This window comes from Fringilla coelebs, assembly GCF_963513975.1.
Source record: "Fringilla coelebs genome assembly, chromosome: Z".
NCBI classification, from domain to species: domain Eukaryota; kingdom Metazoa; phylum Chordata; class Aves; order Passeriformes; family Fringillidae; genus Fringilla; species Fringilla coelebs.
In genome coordinates this window covers 57,020,454-57,042,211 of record NC_140031.1, presented here as the reverse complement: position 1 = coordinate 57,042,211, position 21,758 = coordinate 57,020,454, and the positions used below count along the sequence as shown (strand labels likewise).

The window sequence follows — 21,758 nt, the reverse complement described above, 5'->3', positions numbered from 1 at the left end:
AAACTGCTTCTATCATTAGGACGTAATGGTGAAAAAAGGTCTGAACTCCACCATGGCAGCTATAACTATGAAGTAAAATCTGTGCAAAGTTACTATTGAAAAACAAGGGGGAACAGTTTCTTTCCAGTTACTGAGGGCAATAACTGACAGCAAGATAGCTACTAGTTACCAGTTGCTATCAGTACAACTACCAGTTGAAGATGAAAAAAACCTCTAGTAAGCTGTAATTATTTTAATGAGTTATCATTTCCATTGCCAGTCCAGCTTAAATGGCCTTCAAAAAGTACAGCAGGGGAGACCTAGAGGGAACTACTGACTACTCAGCCTCATCTCATTCCCTGGAAGGGTGATGGAACAATGCATTCTGGTAGCCATCTTTATCCACAGCGAGGATGAAAAGGGGTCGGGAGTAGTTAGCATGGATTCACTAAATCATGCTTGACCAACCTAATAGTCAGCTATGAAGAAACAGCTACCTGTTGGATGAGCAGTGGATATCATCTTCAGATAGGCTTCCAGCACTGTTTCTTAAAACATCCTCATAGGCAAGCTCAGGGAGAGTGGACTGGATGAGCCACATTCAGAGTGGACAGGGAGATGGATTAAGGGCCAGCTGAACATCAGATCCCAGAGTCACAATCAGTTGCACAGGCTCTAGTTGGAGGCTTGTCACTCATGGTGTCTCCCACCAACAGTGGGCCCAGTCTTGTTTAATTTATCCACAATGACTTGGGTGAAGGGTCAGAGGCCTCCTCAGCAATTTCACTGACAACACGAAGCTGGGAGGAGCGGCCGAGAGCCCAGAGGGCTGTGCAGCCCTTCAGAAGGACCTCAGCAGCCTGGAGAGACGGGCACTGAGGAACCTTCTGAAATTCAGCCAAGGCAAGGGCAGGGTCCTGCAGCTGGGGAGGAACAACCCCAGGCACGGCACAGCCTGGGGCTGACCTGCTGGAAGCAGCTCTGCGGAGAAGGAGCTGGGGGTGCTGCTGGACAACAAGCTCTCCATGAGCCAGCGGTGCCCTGGTGTCCAAGAAGGCCAGGGACATCCTGGGCTGCATCATGGACAGCAGTGCCAGCAGGCTGAGGCAGGTGATCCTGCCCCTCTGCTCAGCCGTGGTGCGGCCTCACCTGGAATGCTGTGTCCAGCTCTGCGCTCTTCGGTACAAGAAAGACACGGAGCTCCTGGAGCAGGTCCAGCAAAGGGCATCAAAGAGGATTAAGGGAATGGGGCATCTTTCTTAGTGAGGAAAGACTGATGGACTGTGAGCTTTTCAGCTTTGAGAAGAGGCAGCTGAGAGGATCTCATCAATGCTTATGAGTATCCTGAAGGATGTCAAGAGGATGGACCAGGCTCCTCCCAGTGATGTCTCTTCATACAGCAAAGACCAGTGAAGCAGACACGTGCACAAGAGCTTTACTGTGTGAGAGATGGAACATTGAACAGGCTGCTCATAGATGTGTATTCTCACTAGACATATTCTAGAACTGTCTGGGTGCAATAATGTGCAACATGCTCTGGGTTAATGCTGCTTGAGCAGGGAGGCTGGGCCAGATGACCCAATGTGATTTCTTCCAACCTTACCTATTCTGTGATTCTGTGTTTTGACAGGTGAATTTATGGGACAAATTCTACTTTATAAATTGGGTAGGTCAAGGGATGGAAAAATATGTCACCTTCATCTGTAGGTGATGTTACAATACCAAAACTGTTGGTTCTCCACCAGATACTTCACTTAAACCAAGAGGCAGTTATCAGACTAAGCACTTAAGTGATACTGATTAGTGGAACTAGCTGAAATGGTTCTGAAAATTGAGACAATAATCCAAAGTTCATACAACAGGCAAGGAGTTTAGCCAAGAGCTGTGATTGGAGAGGGCATTATTGTCTTAGAGACACATTCAGAGCTTCTACACTGCCACTTCTGTGAAGCGATACACAATAGGTGACATGCTACTTTGGAAGTGAAAGTAGTAGTGTCTATAACCTTAAAGATGGGTTTCTCCTCTGTTGGTTTAGGTATCTTGGTTGAAGACAAGTATTACACAAGTGTATAGGAGCAAAGATGTAGGAAAAATGTGTAGTACTCTGGTTTGCAGGAAAATGTAGAGAATGTAAAAGGTAAACTTGCTTCTAGATCATGCCTCAAATTATGAAGAGCAGACCTATGAGAATGACAACCTTGCTTCCTGTCTTGAAGTATTACTAATGCAGTGATCTGTAGTGTTATAAGTGATGGGAGGCTTACAGCACTGAAGGACATGCTTCTGTCATGATTATCAATCTGTGCTTTGACTTCATGCTGAATTCAAGTCTGAAAAAGCTCCCCTACCTTAAAGTTTCTCTGTATAATTTTCCTCACTTTTCCAGTAAGCTTGAATGATTCTGTGTGTTCCTTGAAAAGGGATCCTTTGCAGACAGGTGTTGCTAAGGGGCTGAGAAGCCTCTTCTCCATCACTGGTGCAGATGGTGTTAGCAGCAGGCACTTCGAGCTAACTCTGTGTCGAAAGCAGTGGCATCTGGTAGTGATAGACTACCCAGACGATAGAAGCCCATGATTTTCTGGGTGGAACCTTTGCTTTAGCTTTTTAGGGGCTAGAATAACACAAATTGAGTGAATATTTTGAATACTGACAAGATGTAATTGTGGGGTTTGGATTGCTGCCCAGAAAAATCTGTGGACATCTTCAATCAATGCTATTTATTGCAAGTGATCATCTTGACCTCTTCACCATTTGTGTGACGATTTCCAGTATGCTGGCTAGCCTGCTCCTTGATCAATATACTTCACTTGAAGCCATGTGTGTAACTTCTATGTGCCTTTGTGGCTGTGTTAGTCTTAGACTATTAACTAAAAGGTGTTTCTCTAGATAGATTAGTCTGTAGATCTCAAGTTCTCGTGGTTTGACGCTGGCCCAATGCCAGGCACCCACAAAGCTGTTTGCTCACTATCTCCTGCCATAGCTGGGCTGTGGAGAGAAAGAAAAATTAATGAAGGGTTCATGAATGGAGATAAGGACTGGGAGAAAACACTTCAACTCAAAACAGGCTCAACTTAAGTTACAAAGTGGATTTATGACTAAGAAAATCAGAGGAGGATAATGAGAAGTAAAATAAGCTCTTAAACACCTTTTTCCCCCTAGCCCCTCCCTCTTTTCCACCTACAGCACAGGGAGACAGGGCATGGGGGTTTTGGTCAGTTCATCACAAAGACTTCCTTCCACTTCTCTGGGAGACAAGTCCTTCCCCTGTCAGGCCGTGGGGTCCCTCCCATGGGAGACAGCTCTCCATGAACTTCTCCAGCATGGGTCCACTCTCACGAACAGCAGCCACACCACACCTGCTGCAGCGTGAACTCCCCCACGGGCAGACAGTGCTCCCAAAACTGCTGCCCCATGGGTCACTCTGCCAGGGATCACAGCCTCCTTCAGGCATCCACCTGCTCTGGCATGGACACCTCCCCCACAGGCTGCGTGTGGATGTCTGCATCCCCCATGGATCCCCAGGGGCTGTGGGTGGATCTCTGCATCCCCCATGGATCCCCAGGGGCTGTGGGTGGATCTCTGCATCCCCCATGGATCCCCAGGGGCTGTGAGTGGATCTCTGCATCCCCCATGGATCCCCAGGGGCTGGGGGTGGATCTCTGCATCCCCCATGGATCCCCACGGGCTGTGAGTGGATCTCTGCATCCCCCATGGATTCCCCAGGGGCTGTGGGTGGATTTCTGCATCCCCCGTGGATCCCCAGGGGCTGTGGGTGGATCTCTGCATTCCACATGGATTCTCAGGGGCTGTGAGTGGATCTCTGCATTCCCCATGGATCCCCACGGGCTGCAGGGGCACAGCTGCTGCACCATGGTCTCACCCCTGCCTGCAGAAGAATCTTGGCACCTCCTCCCCCTCGTTCTCCACTGACCTGGGTGTCCCCATTTGTTTCCCTCACATGTTCTCACTTCCTCCTCTTCTCTGACTAGAAGAAAAACTGTGAGCCCTTTATTTTCATTTTCTTCTTAAATATGTTATCAGAGAGGTGTTACCAACCTCTCTAGTTTTGGCCAGCAGCATGTCCATCTTCAGAGCCATCAGGAATCGGCTCTGATGGACACTGTAGAAGCTTCCAGCAGCTTCTCACAGAAGCCACCTGTATGGCCCCCTCGCTACCAGAAACCAAGCTGTGCAAAACCACGACAAAAGTCCATCAGTCTCTATAGATAATTTTCTTATTGTGAGGAAATATTTTGTGACTGCTTTTCCTCAGTTTTTCTCCTCAAAGCAGCAACTGAAGAGTCATGCTTTGTGGGTCTTGGTTTAGGGTTGTTTTTTCTTTCTTCCAACAGATAAGCACTTTGTTTATTTTATCCCTTTGAGAGCAAATGCCTTTCTCCTGGAAAATGTCTTGTATATCAGCAAATGTGATAGAGGGATATTGCTTAAATTGCACCTACATAAACTAACTCTGAGAGCTTCTCCAAGAGTACCCTCCTCCAGCTCTTCCAGGGCATGAGATGTAAACATGGATTCTCCCCTCTTAAGTATCTTTGCCTCTGGTCTCTGTTACTTGCACAGTGATACCTTGTCAGTCTGACTTGCTCTCACAAAATCTTCTCTGGTCTCTGTCAGGAAAACTAATGCAACTCTTCTGAAACAGAGAGCATGAGGGAACCCATATTGTAGTGTGTGCATATTATTTCTTGTTTAAATGAAATGGTCACCAGGATACTACAGTGCTTTCCAGCCCTCTTATCTCTTTCCCTCCCATTTCTTCTGGGTTTCCCCTCAGTCCTTTGCATCTGTTCGCACTAAAAAACCGCAGCATACTGTTTGCTCTCAAAAGCCACATGAACAGTTTGGTGACACTGGGTAGCTAGATAACAGATGCAACTAAACCTGCTTCTAGAGAGTGGAGAGAAAACCCCAAACTTCTGCATAGTATGTCTGCAGAACTTTAACACAAAACTCTATGTCTCTAGGAGAAGGCAGTTTAGTTTGCACAAGCTTAATAAACTATTCCATCTGTAATCAGATATAAATCTGGTTTCTTGGATTGGGAATGATTCCTAGTCATATGCAGGATTCATGTTTTCCTGCTCACGGTCTGAAATCCTAGCTGCTGCTTTGCTATTTAGAAGTCAGTGCTTAGCTTCTGAAAATGAAGCTTTAAACAAAACAATGGGGCACATTAGCCTTGTTTGTTGACGAGGTGCTCTTTAACATGTTGAAATGGTTTGTGGTGTTTTTGTGCACATAACTGCAGAATCCATGTAACAAACAATATTACTGGAACAAAATCCTTTCCTACAGACATGGAACTTAACAGAGCTAGGGGTCATAAATTCCATTATTTTTTGAGTGTTTCTAAGGACATGTAACTTCTGCCATTTGTGGAGGCCTTTGAGCTCTGAAGATAGACTGGAATTGGTGCCTGTTGCCTACTACTGAGAACAACAGAAAGACAGAAAAACCTCTAGCTCTTTTAAAGGAGCATCCAAGTCTGCCCAAATCTTAAAATCTCTTGCTTCCCATCAGGTCATAAGCACTTTTATACTACTTTCTGCAGCTTAAACACAACTGAACTAATCATGTTGTGCAGTTGCCAGTCTGGCAGTTTGCTTAGGAAGACAGCTTCAGCCTTCTGCAAGGACTCAAGTGCTCTAAAAACAGATGTAAGAGCTAACCTCGTATCTGAAACTCCTTATTTCAAGAGAGTAGCTCATCCTGTGGATGTGTTAAAATACCTCTTGACATTTACCACAGTAAGGAATCTATGGCAATCCTGCAGTTACTCCTTGCACTTTATTTCCTGTCCAAAGGTTTTGAGGGCTGTACGTGTCAACTTCATGGCAGTTAGTAAGTTCAAAACATGTATTATACCTTTACATTTTGCCTTATTAATGTCTGCTGCAAATAATAACCCATTTCACCTTCCCAATGTCTGTCCTCCAAAGGCATTTGGCCTTTCATGCACAAAGCAGCACAGTAACATGGCTTATTACTAGTATTGAAAGTCTTGTCATAACTGTTGTAAACTGTTGTAAAACATCTGTGAGATACCACTCACATTCATGATTTTCAGAGTCTAACCTGAACCATATTTAGGTTTAGAGTTGGATTTGCACAGTCACCCTTCTGGACTACGGAAAGAAACCTGGTTTTTATGGACTGTGAGAAGACATTCTTGTAATCAGACTGACTGTATGAACAGAGAGTCTGATGTGGTACTTGACACTTTCTTTTGACACTTTCTTTTTGCCCTGGTGCGCAGGAATGTTGAAATGAAGCTGTTTTGTAGCTGTGTCCCTAAAGACTATAACAACAAAGGGAGGAGATAGCTTATAGCTCTTGCTCAAAATGCTGTTTGCCAGAATGTTTCTGTGCCCACATTCTTGTTCTGTTTAGTTTAACTGGGATGACTTATTAGAAAACAAACCACAAAGTAAAATAATCCATCCTATGAAATTTGGCTGTTAACTTCAGAAACAAGGTGTGAATCCCATGAGCTACATGAGAAGACTTGGAAAATGCTTGTGTCAACCATGTGGTGCCTCTATGAAGCTTGTTTCAGTGTTTCTCTGTCCAGCTGAAATGCAAAGAAGCATTATTCCAGGTATGGTACCTGTATAAGCAGGAATGCTCCCAGGCCTTGAGTGGTGCCAAACTGCAGGCCATCATGATTAGCTGTTGCATCTTAAATTTTTATTCTTTTTTCCAGGGATGCTGAGGAGCTTGTCTCTAGCCAAATCTGACCTACAGAGCAGAAATAGTAATTAAAATTATGAACACCAGAGCAAAGTCACCAGACTCATGGCTTTGCAGCATGTTGCGCTTGGACGCTTATTTAAAACATTCTGAAAGCAAATTGGTCTAGTCTTTATCTAGTGGATTTTTGTTAGATGAGCAAAATACTAGTTGTACTGCTGAAACTTAAGAGATGAGGTGTGGCCCTGTTAAATGGGGTGCTTTCTGCCTGACCCTGCAGAGCCCACAGACTCGGTTTATAATACACTTAACAGCTAAGAAGTTTAAATTTGGCTTGGGTCCTCCGCAGCCCATCATTGTTCCTCCTCTACTGACACATTTTAAGAGCAAGAGGGATTCCTTCTGATTTGTTCTTACTCTGTATTGCTCTTAAAATGGCCTCAACCTTGCAGTCTGATTTTAGATTATTATTATAATGGAAACCACTGACCTCTTTGGAAAGTATCATTTTGTTCCTTGTGAGTACATCCACATAAACTGTACCATCCTTTCCCATTACTGGAGAAGGATATCAGGAGCTGGAACATGTAACAATTTGCCCTTTTCCAGGACAGTAGGTCTAGACTAGAAATTGATTATCACAGTTCTTCAGTTTTTGTCAAACAACTTAGCACTGTCTTATTTGCAGATCAGTGTAGGAACATGGTTCTTCTTGGAAATGAAGAGGGTTTTTGGCATTTAACTGTGGGGATTTTAATTTTTTTTTAAACCAAATTGAGTATGACTGCCTTGTTCTTTCCATCCCTTCTATGTCTACAGCATTCTTCCTTCTCTGCACTCTTTAAGGCACATTTGGTGCCTTAAATTAACTGTTCAAAAGCAAGTACTAGAGGCTGGGACATGTACTGTCTCAGACATGTGAAGAAACAGAAGTGACCTCTAATAAACAAAATCTGATGCTTCTGCCTGATAGAGAAGGAAACTGAACATACATAAAGGGGAAGTAAATGCATTTTCTTCTGTTGTTCTGTATCTAGCTGGCATTGAATAATAGTCTTGTGTAGACTGAAATTTCACTAAACAGGTGGGACTTCTGATAGAATACTGTACACGGATGAGCTAATCTAGGTGTACTGGAGATGCAGAAGTGCTTTTTCTTCCTACATGGAGCTGACCTATACAAAAAATACCTGCATTCAAAATTTGCTGGGATAAGACAAGGAGTGTTATGAACAGGTCTGTGAAAGCCAAGTTCATGTAAGCTTTTATAAAGCCCTCAGGAATGTTTGTGTCTAAACCACTTTAGTTTTCCAGTCACTCTCTGCCATTCTCCTATGACTTACTGTCATGTACTGAAGGTATGGAGATAAGGAGTGTTCCAAAGCCCAGCTATAATTGTGTGGTATTGTTGTCTGCTTGACATGGCTCTGTCATTGTGTCTCTGTGAAATGAATGGCAAAAAGCAATGGAACACCTTGAAACAGAAGGAGAAAATATACAGCGCTCTGAATTTTGGAAGTGAAGCAATGGGGTTCTAGGAGCAGTGTAGGCCTGGCTCTCAGGTCCCTTAAGTTATGCAGGGATATTTAGGGTTAAGTGCACTTCTTGCCTCTAAACAGCAACATTTCTAAATGTCTCTTAGTGTTACACACACAATACTTGTTTAATGGGAGCAGTGTGCCCACAGCCTCACATGGGTTCAGGGTAACTCTGCGTGGAAAGAGTTAATTCATGCTTGGAAGACCTGCCTGAACCACATCTTCTACTTCCTCATGGACTGCTGCTTTGACAGCAAAGCTGTCTGGTTAAGCTGTACACTTGTTTAGGCAGGATAAGTGAAAGCTAGCATTAAGTTTCTGGAAACTGTACTATTAACTAGTTGCCTGTAACTCAGCAGAAGACTCCATGGCCTTCACAATAAAACAATACCTATAGAAATTTAGACCCTCAAGGTTGAGTCCTGGATGCTTTCTCTGGCAAATTACTCCATGGGGAGAGGCTTCCATCCAGAAGACTGAATACCAAGCTCCTGAAGTTTCTACTTCATGTGGATCCAAACTGCTCTGTAAGTGGAGTTGTGGAAAATCTCCTGGGAGAAGATGACAACAGTTGGAAACTTCCTAACTCATTTTGAATCTCACATGCAGACTTCTAGTTTTAAAAATTCAGTTGAATTTTATGTTTGGATGAAGTGAACTTCATAGATTTGATATCTGTTTCTGGGCCAGCTGACTAGTCAAGGTGTTTGGACAGCATGATTTAGCAAACTGATGTGAAGCAGCCTTACCAGATAGCAGCCTGCATAGTTGTCAGATTGCATTTCCCCACAGGCAGTTTGGTCCTACTTGACTGGTACTGCAGAATCCCAAACATGCTGCTAAAATCATCTGACTTCCGTACCCATAAATTCAGGTGTCTTGAGGAGTTCTAGGAACTTCATAGGAATGCATGAAGAGTCTGCCCTTGTGGTTGTTTCACAATTGTATGCAAGAACCAGTAGCTCATGAACCTGAAAGTCTGAATATCACACTGTATCTACAATAGATTGTGATCCAGGCCTGCTACACCTTCACCTGACCTACTTCAACAGATGACAAAGCTGTTTATTTAGGCTGTCCTGAGGAAGTGGGGGACAGAGACTAAAGATCTTTACTTTAGAAAAAGCTTTGAAACTTCAGAAATATCTTTATGGATGCTCACTAAGAAGTGAAGAATGTCTTGTTAAAACACGTTCTCCAAGCTACCTTGCCTGGCTAACCAGGAGCAGCCTCCCCTTCTCTCTGCTGTGGGATTGCTCAGCTTTTTTATGGCAGACTGAGTACTGTGAATACTCAGTACTCACAGTACTCAGTCTGCCATACATTTTGACAAAAGGCTTTGAAAGCAGTAGGTACCTGCTGCGACTTGGTCTCTAATAATTATGCCTCAGAGAGTTATTTAAAATATGGATGGGCAGCTACTTGGTGCGCTGAAGGTGAAGGTGATGCGTGAGCCACTGGTACTGAAGTCAGACACAGTTTGCCAGCTTGTTTATATGCAATGGATGATACTGGCCAGTATTTCAGATGCTTGTGGGTATGATAGTTATACCAACAAGTAGAAACACAGGTGGCTGCATATCTCCTTTCCCACTAGGCTCTGCAGAACATACTCCTCTCCCTGTGGCAAAAGCAGACTAGCACAAATAGTGCAGTCTAGTTTCCTGAACACCCAAAAAAAAAAAAAAAATCACCCAAGTCTCATGGAAGAAAGGCTGGGCAATTAGCATGACATGGAGGTGTTCTGATGGTAGGATTACAACCTGAGATATCTTGCCAAAGCCTGTCTCGTTCTAGCAATATCATAAGATTTCAGCAAAACTGATCCTGCCTACTTTAAATGAGGATTCAGCAGCTATATGTGTTGTTTCTAGTGCACCCTTTCAGGAGGAGAAATAGTTAGCTTCTAACTTGGCTTTCATCTACTGAAAAGTAGCCAAGTAGCAGGGTATGATGCCAGCTGTCTCTTCCAGGGGAGGATCCTGCAGATGAGGCAGTACAGCACAGTAACATATCATCTCTCCTTTCTCCACCACTAGCAGCTCTCCTGATTTGAACCACTGCTGGTACAGAAGCTTTACTTGATGTAGGTCTGGAGTGTTTTAATCCGAGATAGAACTATCTCACAGCCTTTAACACCCGAGACATTCCACAGGACCCATGACTGCAAGAATACACTCAAGTGCAATGAAGCAAATTCAAACCTTCGCAGACTTCTGTGCTGCTGAAAATGTGCAAGACATACTCGTATGATATTGTTACTTCCCAAGAGAATTAGTGAGGAAAGTGCTAACTTCCTACTAACTGGCTAGCAGCTAACTGACTGCAAGCTCCATCTTTGGTTCTTTTTCTAGATTCTCATATTTTAAGCAGGCTCCATCACATGCTTTAATCTCTCTTTTGGAAAAGTTTTATTTCAAGCTTTTGAGATCTCCTGTGGAATCAGGCTTAAGCTGTTTTTGCAAGTTAATTGTCATACGGGAAGCTTAGAATATGACTGGCTGCAGTTCTGGCACAACTTGTACGTTAATGCTTAATGCACATGGGCAATGATGAGCTGTCTTTTCCTTTGGAAACAGAAACAAATTTGTCTTCAGCTACTGTGGTATCCCAAGGTTTGCTTTGCTTTTTACTCTGCTCAGCCAAATTCTCTTGTCTAGCTGAACTGCAGATTTTTTGAAGCCATGTCCTGTTGTTAACCTTATCCCATCTGCTGCTTATTCTGTTTGTGTGATTTCAACAGAATTTCTTATCTACTGAGTTATTGTGCCATTGCTTCCTCCTGTTGTATGTGTTCCTCCTATGCTGAGTCTGAGCCAGATGCTTGTGTAGTTTGAAGTGTCTATCTCATGTCTGAGCTGGCAAGCTGTGCCTTGCTCCTCCTGCTCTTTTGCCCTCTTGAGAGCATTTGAGTGCCTGCCTTCCTGTCTTGCTCACCTGCCAGTTAAATCTGAAACTATTTGTTGGCAGCTTCTTCTGTACATTAGCTGAGGGAACATACCTAACCGCAGTTAGTACACAATAGTTTAGATTACCCCTTTCCCAAAATGTCTAGGCTAAACAATTATTTTCTATACTTCATAAGTCAGCCCTCAAGGTGAAGAGCGATGCTGCTGCGATTCTACAGTATTGCAGCAGACAGATGGCTCTTTATGAAATCCCAGTATACCCATGATGATTGGTGACAATGACTGGTAGAAATTCAGCTGTGATTTTAGCCATTATCAAAAGCTGACCTTTGTAAGTAACTTTACCTCAAAGCTCTGGCCTGAGATTCTGTACCTTTGGCTAAAGGAGCATTGATCAACAGAGGCGGTCTCATCGACATGTGATTGCTTTGCTAAATTGATATGTTTTGTCTAGGCACTTAGAGTTGTGTGAAGTTGGGTCTAGGAAGTAATTGTATAACTAAAACACTTCTAGTTAATGTGGTGCTTAGTTGTAGTGATGTTTCTTAGTTTAGCAACAAGGGAAATCACCCTGTGGATAAATCTGTTCCTGTGCTACTATTAAAAAAATGCAAACAAAAAACCCTCCTGTCTTCTCTGAAAAGAAGAGCCATTGATCCTTAGGACTTTCTCTGTACCACTTGTCACACACGGACAGCCCCCTCTGCTATAAAACCAGAGCAAAGAACTTGTTAAGTTGCTGTGATATTTATGCAAGTGCAATAACTACTGTTACGGAGTATTTAGTTTGTATTGGAGTGTGAGATTTGAAGGTGTGTGGATGTACCAAGTTAGCTATAAAGTTGTTTTGCTGTGTTTTTCTTCCCAAAATAGCAACTTGCTGGATCTTTTGGTCTCTGTCTTCTCTGACACTCTTAGGCTTGGGAGAATGGGAATGAGGACCTCTCCAAGGAAAAAGCAGTGTTTTCATTTGCTTTAGGACTCCAGCAGGGAGGTGTGCCTAGACCCTTGTGTGGGAGAGTATAATCTGTGACTGTTCCATAGTGCAGTGATGGCAATTCAGACTCTGGCTGCTGTCAACTTCTGTGGAAGTTAATGGACTGGATGGCAGGCATCTGATGAAAGTTTTGCTCCTTCCTCCACCACAGGAGTCTCCAGAGGTGAAAGCTTACTGCATTCCTGACAACTGAACTGTTGCCATCTTGCCTGAAACCTGTCTTATAAGTAGGTCTCTTGATTTGCCTAGCTGCTTTGTTTTCAGTCTAGGTTGGCTCAGTCTCACCAGGAAGTGTTGGTTCAGCAACGCTGTCCTTTCTTGTGAATTGAAAGCAGGTTGTGCTGTACTTAGGGAAGGTATAGCAATAATGTGCTTAATCTTCAGCTTAAGGCTTGAAGACTTTAGTGTGTTGCCCAGGTGTCCTGGAAAAGGGTGATCCTTGGAGATGCTGAAACAAACAACCCTTATAATATATCAAAGAAGCTTTCTGTGGTGTCTTTGAAAATACTATGCTTTACCTTGAATCTGTTAAGCTTACTAAAAACTTCCTTTTTTTTCCTCTCCAATAAAGGATCTCAGCCTGCCCAATGGCACACCCGTGGACACTTCTAGCCCGGCCTCCTCCTCATCTCTCCTCAACAGACTGCAGTTGGATGATGACTTGGATGTGGAAACTAGAGACCTCTTTGTTACTGTTGATGATCCCAAAAAACATGTGTGCACAATGGAGACATATATTACATACAGGGTTACAACAAAGGTACGAAGCAATATTCTCTTACCTAGTATTCCTTGTTGTGGAATAACTGGTAGGGCATGCTGGATATTCACATCTTGCACTGTTTTCCTATCTTAAGGACAAGAATTTAGTGTCTTTTGGTACCTTGTGAATGTGTTGAAGACGTGACTTCTCTTAGCAGAACGGTTACTTCAGTGTCTGAAATTGTGGAAAAAGCTTTTAACATGTCAACTTAGGTTTATTTTTTTTGTCTCTGATTCCTAAATAGAACTGTTTGTAAACTTGCAAGGTCAGTTTCTTTCATTAACTTCACAGTTTTTTCATTTAAGTAATCTGACACTGACTTTGTTTGAGTTCCCTTAAGGGGAATGTGCCTTGTTACTGGTTCACTGTTAATTGTCTCACTTTTTGCGTCTATCCTTTTCTGAAATGGTTTAAGCTTGTTGCTGGAAGTGTTTTCTACATTTCCTCTGTTATCCACTAAAATCATACTCTTGATCCTCAGCTGTAAACTAGCTTTCATGCAGTTGCTGGTTCAGATAGCTCTACAGCTGATAATAAAATGAAGTAGCATAAAAATGCTGCTGCCAACCAAAAGTGGCTGGAGATTTTTCAGCACCTGTTGTAGTTCAGTCATGAATGTAATCTATATATATTAATATGAAAAGTGATCTGAAAAGTCCACTATATTCACAACTGAAATATTGATTCCTCTTAAGTAACTCATTATAATGAGCTCCTCGGTGATGTTGACATCTGCTTTAGGCACTTGTAGTTACCTAAGGCAAAAGGTGTTCACTAACTTGACTGGCAATATACTTGATATATTTGTCCAGATAGATTAACATTTTTCCAGCCCACTTACATGGCACTATGTACAGGAGCAAATATTTTCCGTGGAGATGAGGAACCTTTACAGGCCACAGATTTTTTTTTAACAAATGTCCACTTCAAAGTTTCACTTTCAGACTGCACAGGAGAAAATGGAGTTTCTCTAAAATAGTAACTATCTCTTCCTGCACATTTAACACAGTTCTGTCATTCATTTTTACTCTAACAGTCTTAATCTTGCAAGAAACACTGTATCTTTTTTACTTGGAGCAGCTTATCCTTTAGCTGTTACTTGATCAGAAGGAATAGAAACCACAAAATAAAATGCATCTTTCCACAGAGAAATGGCTAAAATTGGCTAATGTTGTTTCTCTCTTAAATTATGATTGAAATTATTCCATCAATATAAAATATTTCTGTATAATGGCACCCTAATAATGTTCCTATGCTTGGAAATCCTAAAGTTCAAGGCTTCCTTTTCTTTTTAAAGCAGAATTCTGAAACAAGCTGATGTCTTTACCATATTTAGATCAGAAGTATTACCAAACAGTGTCTCTTGTCTTATTTAAAAAAATAATGCTATACTTCTGATTTTGATGTCTGCCTACCTGTCTGATTTATTTTGGGTCTTGTTTTATTTTGGGTCTCATTGTAGCACATAAATCTGCTATATCATACCATTGCAATGCAGTTATGAAACTGAGTAAGTTGTCTTCTGAATCACCATGAAATCCTCATCTCTTTAGTTTTAGTATTCATGGAAACTTCTGGTTAATCTCTAGGGTCAGAACCTCTAGGACTCTCTACCATTGTTCAAGACTTAACAGTATTAGTGGTCTAACCCATTCTTGCCCTACAAAAAAGGTGTCTTCAATGACAAGCTAATTGCCAATTAGCCATTGTGTCTGCAAGCAGTAATTAAACATAGCAAAAAAAACTGCACCGGAATAATCCATGGAGTGAGATGAGGAGCTTTCACAACACCTGCCTTGTAGTCTTTCAGGAAAGAAGTTTGAGGCCTCCAAAGGGTCTCTCTGGTGACTCTGAATGACGAGGCAGGGATGCCTGGGTTTTTTTTCTTCTCTACTGGAGAGTGCTTCTGGAACCTCAAAGGTTTGGATAAACATAGGTCATAGAATGAGTTATTCTGAAGACTGAAAAGCAGCATCACCAGGGGAAGAGGGGAGTTGCTAATGTTGTAACGTGTCCTTGTCACAGGATACCGCTGTAGGGAGGAGTGTAGACTGATCAGTCTCATTTGTGTTGTGTGGGGTTTTTTTTCCCTCTTTCTTTTTACAGATCCTTGATTCTAAGAGGAAAAAAAAATCTTGCAGTATGTCCCATGCTTTTCATCTTCTCATACCTTTGTCAGCAGGTGGTGGTGACTGAAGAAGGGTCAAAACATTGGCTTGTAAAGGAAGACTTAAGAGTTTACTTGATCCTGCTTGTGTACCTGTTTTCACAGCTCCCTAGTAAGAGCCAGGTAGCATTCCCTAGCCTATCTTGTGGATGCACACATTTAAAGAATGTAATAGTAATCCTCCAGCTAACAAGACAGTGATTGAGGACTGACTCCCTTGATTCTCTCATATCCTGTGTTGATCTTGCTAATGCAGTTACTAATGAGAGTTAGTAAGTAGTTTCCTTACACAGGGTGGGCTAGTGAAACTGTAAAGATGGGTGGAAGTTGTAATGGAATTTATTGGGTCATGGCTGTGATGATTGAAGTGTCTTTGTGTACTTCAGATAGATGGATGTGCATTTTAGGGAATGCATATCCAAACTTTACCAAACAGGGCTCTTTTTTAGGAAGAAAGGGAAAAGCTTGACCATATGTTATGCAGTCATCTCTCCTGAGACAACACAAAGAAGTGTACTTCTAACTTCATTTTCATTGTACTTTCTAGGATGGCAAGGCCTTCTTCTGTGCCTTTTCCCATGGAGGTCTGAACAGCTGGGTGCCATTCCTCAGAGTCATGCACTTGCTCTGCAGTCTTGAAGGGAGAGTCTTTCAAACCAGTCAGTACTAGCCACTGGACCAAGTGGAGGTCTTGTTTTCACTTTCCTGTCCTTCTCCTCATGCTTCCATGAGATTACATGAACACATGAAACAGCTTGATTCCCTAGAGAGGAGCAGGTGAAAGGGATATGAAGTCTTTTTCAAACAGTTTGAGGCAAAAAGAAATACGGTAGTGCTAAGAACACCAGCCTTCTTCCCTTCCCCCTCTCTGTTACTCTTCTCTTTTCCTAGTTGAAGATTTTGCCTCAAACTTAAGTAGTAACATAAAGGGGAATCTGCAATCAAGTCTGGTGAGTTAGAGAGAAGAACTAGGGTACAAAAATATTTTTGTATAGTCATCACAGGCTAGCTTCAGGTTTGGCTGCTAACTCCTTCCAAGGAAGACAAGAATCTTAATGCAAGACCAAGACTTGTGATTGCCTTAATACTGCCTCTAGTCAAAAACATTCCAGCAATTGAGGTAAAAGTGTCTGTAACTCTGCCTGCCTTTCCAGAAAGTAAAACTGAGCCCAGAATGTTGAAGTGCTGACTTAGTGGAGCTGTGCTGGAATTTTCAATAAGATCCTGGAAACATCTTGCCCATTATTTTTTGTGAGGTTGAGATCTACCATGTAAGTTTCTCAGGTTCCTTTGGAAGAGACACATGTCCTTGCAAGATGATATTTATGGATTTTGCTGAGAAAGCAGGAGGAATTTAATTGTATTGAAAACATATATGCTTTACTTGTTGTCTGTTATGGAAATTTCCCTGCTCAACCATCCAGGATCCACTCTGGCAGTCACTCTTGCATCGCCTGAGCTGGACCCAAGGCCCCTTCCCAGCTGTGCCCCCTCACTCACACAGTCACACTGGGTTTCCATCCCTAGGTTTCCCATAGCAGTCTCAGGCATCCCAACCATTAAAACAATTTCATCACAGTGCAAGAACAAACAAACAGCTCGGGCTGATGTCTCTGAGGAGGGACCCAGAACAAAGGAACCCCTGGGCTTTTATCCCCTCACCAGTCTGAGCACGGGAAGGTCTGGGATCGCGGCTCCTGCCGTGTCCCAGTGTCAGTCCCCTGGCTGGGCCACAGGTGCCCTTGTGTGCCCAGGGTCGGCTCCTCACGGCCTCTTTGCCTGGGCTCCCCAGCCTGAGCTCAACCTGCAGCTCCCCCTGCAGCTGCACCCCGAGCTACCTCAGTGAACGTGTTCCTCAGTGCTGCTTTGACAGTGGCAAGATCCCTCCTTCCTCTTATGTGCAATCTGGAAGAAATAACTTCTGCTAAACTAATGAAGTGTTTGATCTGAGATCCAAATTCTTTCAGCATTAGCAAGGTTTCATTACAACCTTGAAGGGCCTTTATGTTCTGCCCAAATAGTCTTTGAAAAGCTTATTTGCTGTCTAGATTTCATAACCCTTACAGTAAACACTGAAATGTTGCTGCTGTATTTTCATTTCAGCGGAAAAAAGTGATATATGGAAAACTTTGCACGTCTGCTTGTGAAGTAAAGGCAACAAGAGCAGTTTGCTAGAGGTGAACTATAGCTAATGTATGGTTTGTGTACTGGGACTTATTCCTTCTTTCCAAGTCCTAGGCAGTCCTGTATGGTTTTCCTTAACTATTAGCAGAATAGTGGTTAATAAGCTTCTCAGTGCTAACAGATGGGAGACTTTACCTTCATTCTCATGCTGCAGGATAAGACACTCTAGTATGTAGCCTTTTTGATTACTCTCATTCACTCACTATATGATCTTTTAAATTGCCATTGGGCAGTGACAGCCAGGTCACAGAAGCTCTGCTTTCTACTGAATTATTACTGCCTCATCCCACCCTTTTTTCTTTTTCTTTTATTTATAGAATAAAGCCTATTCTATTACTCGAAACAAGATAAAATGGTTCAAATGAAGTCTCAGAAGTCGCATTTATAGTGTGGCACTCTTTGATGTTAAATAAGCTGGTGTTACTCTGAGAAGTGCATAGCTGAGTAAAGCACAGATCTGCAGTGGATACTGGGGTCTTGGTTGTCCCTCATCTACAAACACAACTGCTCCAATTCATGAGGATTCTTTATGTTAGTCCATGGACTAACCTCTATATTGCTTACCATGGCTAGCAGGACAAAGAAGGGAGGAGGTGATCCTGATTTCTTTTTCTGTCTGTCTGTGCCTTCCTTTACTAGAAGCCAAACCGTTTCATAGGTAATGACACATCAGCTTGCTGCTTACAGTATCCTAGGCCTACTGTGCTTTTGATACTGCGTTAAGGCTCCTGACTTCACCCGAAAAAGAGATTTCATATGTAGAACTTCTACAGGATCCCCAGTGGTGACTGGTAGGAATAAAATGCAGCAATTGAAGAGTTAAAGTCATCCAGAGAGCAAGTGAAGAGGTGGATTGCATTTAAAGGCTGCTCCTGGCTGGGACTAGCAAAGCAACCAGTTGCTGAGTTTGATGCCTGGCTGCAGGCATGTAGTGTGCTGGCACTGCAAGCCATTCATTGCAAGGTGGACGTAATGCTGCAAGTAACTGAAGTATAGCTGCCTGTGCTTCTCAGAGGGACATAACTACAAGGGCCATCTACCTTCTAATCAGAGCTGCTGCAATGGCAGGCTCTTCAGCAGACCCTCCTAGTTGGTACACAGTTTCACAAGTGCTTTTAGGCAGTTGCAGTACGTGCTGTGCAAGCAGCCCCATACAGTCAACCTTCCAGTTACGGACTCTTCAAAGACTGGATAAAACACTTGTCAGCAGTTTATCTATATACTTATTTTTTTCACGTCAAACTTGTAATGACCTTGCCCTAAAGAAGGAAAATTTAAAAGGTTTAATTTAATGTACTAATATATTTGATTGGGCATACACATAAGCAGACTTGTTTCTTCATCTTGGAAGTCAACAAAAATGGCCCATCAAACCTTGCTGTGGCTTATGTTCTCATCTTTTGACCTTGGAGTGTGATAAGCCCATCAATCTTAGAATACAGGACAGTGGTGAAACACTTTTTCACGTATGGATAGTGCATGTTATAGAATAAATAAGTCAGTAAACACCTTTACTTTTAATTCTTGATGGTTGAAATAGTCTTGTCCTCACAATGAATATCTCATACAGTCTTTGCAATCTTGTAACTGCCAAGAGAGTTATGTAGTGCTTCTGCTCTACAGACTTCTACCATGATGAGAGCAGAACATGTAATGAACTACAAATAGATCTTAACACATCAGCTCTAAGCAATCATTTTTCATATTGCTGCTTTTCCACTGCTTGAAAGACCAGAGAATCTTTCTCTCATGCTGGCTGCAAAATTTTGGGGATTAACACTCCCCTGCAAGGCTTGTCTGGCTTCACCCTTGCCAGGAATGGCTGTACTGCATTTGCTGCTAAGCTCTGAAGTGAGAGGCATTGCTGCATGCTAAGTATATCCTGTTCTTTTCCAGACCACACGAGCAGAGTTTGATTTGCCAGAGTATTCTGTCCGTCGGCGGTACCAAGACTTCGACTGGTTGAGAAACAAGCTGGAAGAGTCTCAGCCAACGCATCTTATTCCCGTAGGTAGTAAGCAAGAATCTGCTGTTATAGACAGTTGTGCATCTGTCTTCCAAGGGTAATATTTGTATGTAATGTGTCTAGGTTTAAAAAACAGTACTTCATTCTCTTTAGCTTCCCATTCCTGACTAGTTACGAAGCTTAGACTTTTCTTGAGTGGCACAACTGAGAGGTAAGCTTTGTCAGCCTCCTGCAGGGCAATACATATGCTGACTGCAGTAGCTGTGACATAAATAGAATACATTTCATCTGTTTGCTCAATTATTACATCTGTATTTCAAAGCATCTGGGGATTATGAAAAGCCACAGGTACTTCAGGTTCTAGTCTCGGTTTTCAAGATGGCTTTTTGAGCTGGTTTTACTGAGTAATTTAAAAGTGTTTGTGCTAACACTTAATAGCACTGACATGTAATAGCACAGACTTGGAAGTCTCAGCCTCTGGTTTGGTAGCTATTGCATGACTTCAGTAGGTAGATTAGCTACACTGCTGCGCCCATTGTTGCTGAAACTGGTGATCTGACTACCTTATTTGATGTGAGGAGGTTAGTACTACCTTATATGTTTTTTATGTGAATAGGTAGGAAACGTGTAAGATCACTGCCTTCAGTCCTGTTGAACAAAGACATTTAAAAAGCCCTGTAGGAATTGAATTGGCAGGAAATAGCAACACTACTAACATACTTTAGCTTGCCAGTCTGGGGTGGGTGATGGGGTGGATGTTTCTCTGCCCTCCCTCCCTCAGCAAGGAGTAGGCTGTGTGAGAAGTATTGTTAGGTCGCTCTATCGTTGAGCGCTGTTTACGTCCATAATTATGCTGGGACTTGCCTCAAGTGGAATAATAGCTGAGTGTTTCAGAGATAAGAAATACTTCACAAAATCATGTGACACCACTGACTGGCAGCAAATATGTGTAGTGAACAGTAGTGAAAAGAAAGACAGTGAGCTTGATAGCATAAGGTGGAGGCATGTGTAATGTGTTAAGTGCCCATACTGTTTTCTCAAGCCCCATTCTCTGGACAGCTGGAACAATCACAATTCAGTTTTTGCAGGTTCTTGGGTGCGCTAACAGGCAGCCAGTTCTGCCTGAACCCTGTAAGGCTGTAAATAATAGTCGAGTAGCAGAAGGTGAGTCACAGCCGGGGAATCAAACTGCTTGGCTCCTACCAGGAATTTGTTGCAGACAGAACAGCAAACTTAGCATGAGTAGCTCTAATACTGGACATAGAACCAGCTGCAGAACAAGCCAGCATCTTAGGTGCATTTCTTCTAGAAAATCTGGAGGTAAAAGGATATGCTGTTAACAAAGGAGATAAAGGATTTTATCTGTTTACGTACAAGTTAGCAATTACGGAATCCCCTATTAATCTACTTCATGCAGGGTATGGTAGGGAGACTGCTGAATGCATTATGTATTTATTGTCTAGAAATAGATGAGGTATAGAAGCTAAAGGCAGTTTCAAATGTACTGGCTCAAGTGTTTTCTGACAAGATGTTTCAAGACAATCTAAAACCATCTGTATTTGTAATTATAGATACTGGAATCCCTGAGAGCCTTCCGTTTTAACAAATTATCAAAAAGGAGTTGTCTTCCTAATCTCAATATTAGGAAGTGATTCTGCCTAAAATCTTGATATGTCTTATCAGCGCAGTGTGATAAGTGCAGTCATGACAGCCTGCACTTGGGAGCCAAAACTAAGCTCAGTATGAGTTTCCCTTCATCTCTTCAGTTACTGATAGTACCTTCTTTTTAAAAGATCTGAGACAATCTAATATTTTCTTTCAAAACACAGTAAAACTGATCTCAGTTCTGTCTCTATACTACAAAGGTAAACCTAACGCAGCCACGTTTCTTGTTCTGGGATGTTTATGTTTGGATACCTGAAGCCATTCTTGATGGGAATGAACTCTGCTCACATCTCTCAGTAGGGAAAAATAAATTAATATGGAAGATGGAAGACTGTAAGATAGATAATTAACACACAGTTAAAGCAAGGTATCAGTTGCTAGCTGTGTGTTTTGATTACTTGAGGTGGACCTCCAGAGGCCTCAAATGGAATCAATGTACCTACTGCTGTAGTTGAAACCAGGCTAAAATGCAGAAGTCCCTGTAATAGAGATGCATTCTTCAAATGCTCAGACTTTAGTGATTACTCAGTGCCAGTTCGCATGTGTTCGGTTGAACTATGGTTCTTTAGACTAGTCTTCCTTTCTCTTTTTTTTTTTCTTTAAACTTTTTTCTTTTCCTCCTGCATATAGTGCTGAGGTTTTGACTTCTTAGAATCCCAGCTAAAATTTACAAAGCAAAGGAAGAGAGTTTCTTCCTCCCTGAAGACTAATGCACAAGGCATTGTACTTCTGAAGTAATCTAATGATAGTGTACCTTATGCTGGTTTAACTAGAAAGACTGACTGATTTGAATCTCTGATTTGAATGTTAAACATAATCAGGTTAGTCTTGAATTGTAAGAACCAAATACAGTGGTGAAAATGTAGCTCTGTTGCA

At 42.3% G+C, this 21,758-nt stretch overlaps 1 protein-coding gene across 2 annotated transcripts in view; it reads left to right on the top strand.

Moving 5' to 3' along the window:
• The window catches only part of SNX30 (sorting nexin family member 30), a 51,084-nt gene that overhangs the window by 7,159 nt on the left and 22,167 nt on the right, over positions 1 to 21,758 (top strand). For both annotated transcript variants that reach the window (XM_084225366.1, XM_084225367.1), the window contains exons 2-3: positions 12,709 to 12,897; positions 19,148 to 19,258. In XM_084225366.1, coding sequence (XP_084081492.1) covers positions 12,709 to 12,897; positions 19,148 to 19,258 — 300 coding nt within the window. The remainder of the gene's footprint in view (positions 1 to 12,708; positions 12,898 to 19,147; positions 19,259 to 21,758) is intronic.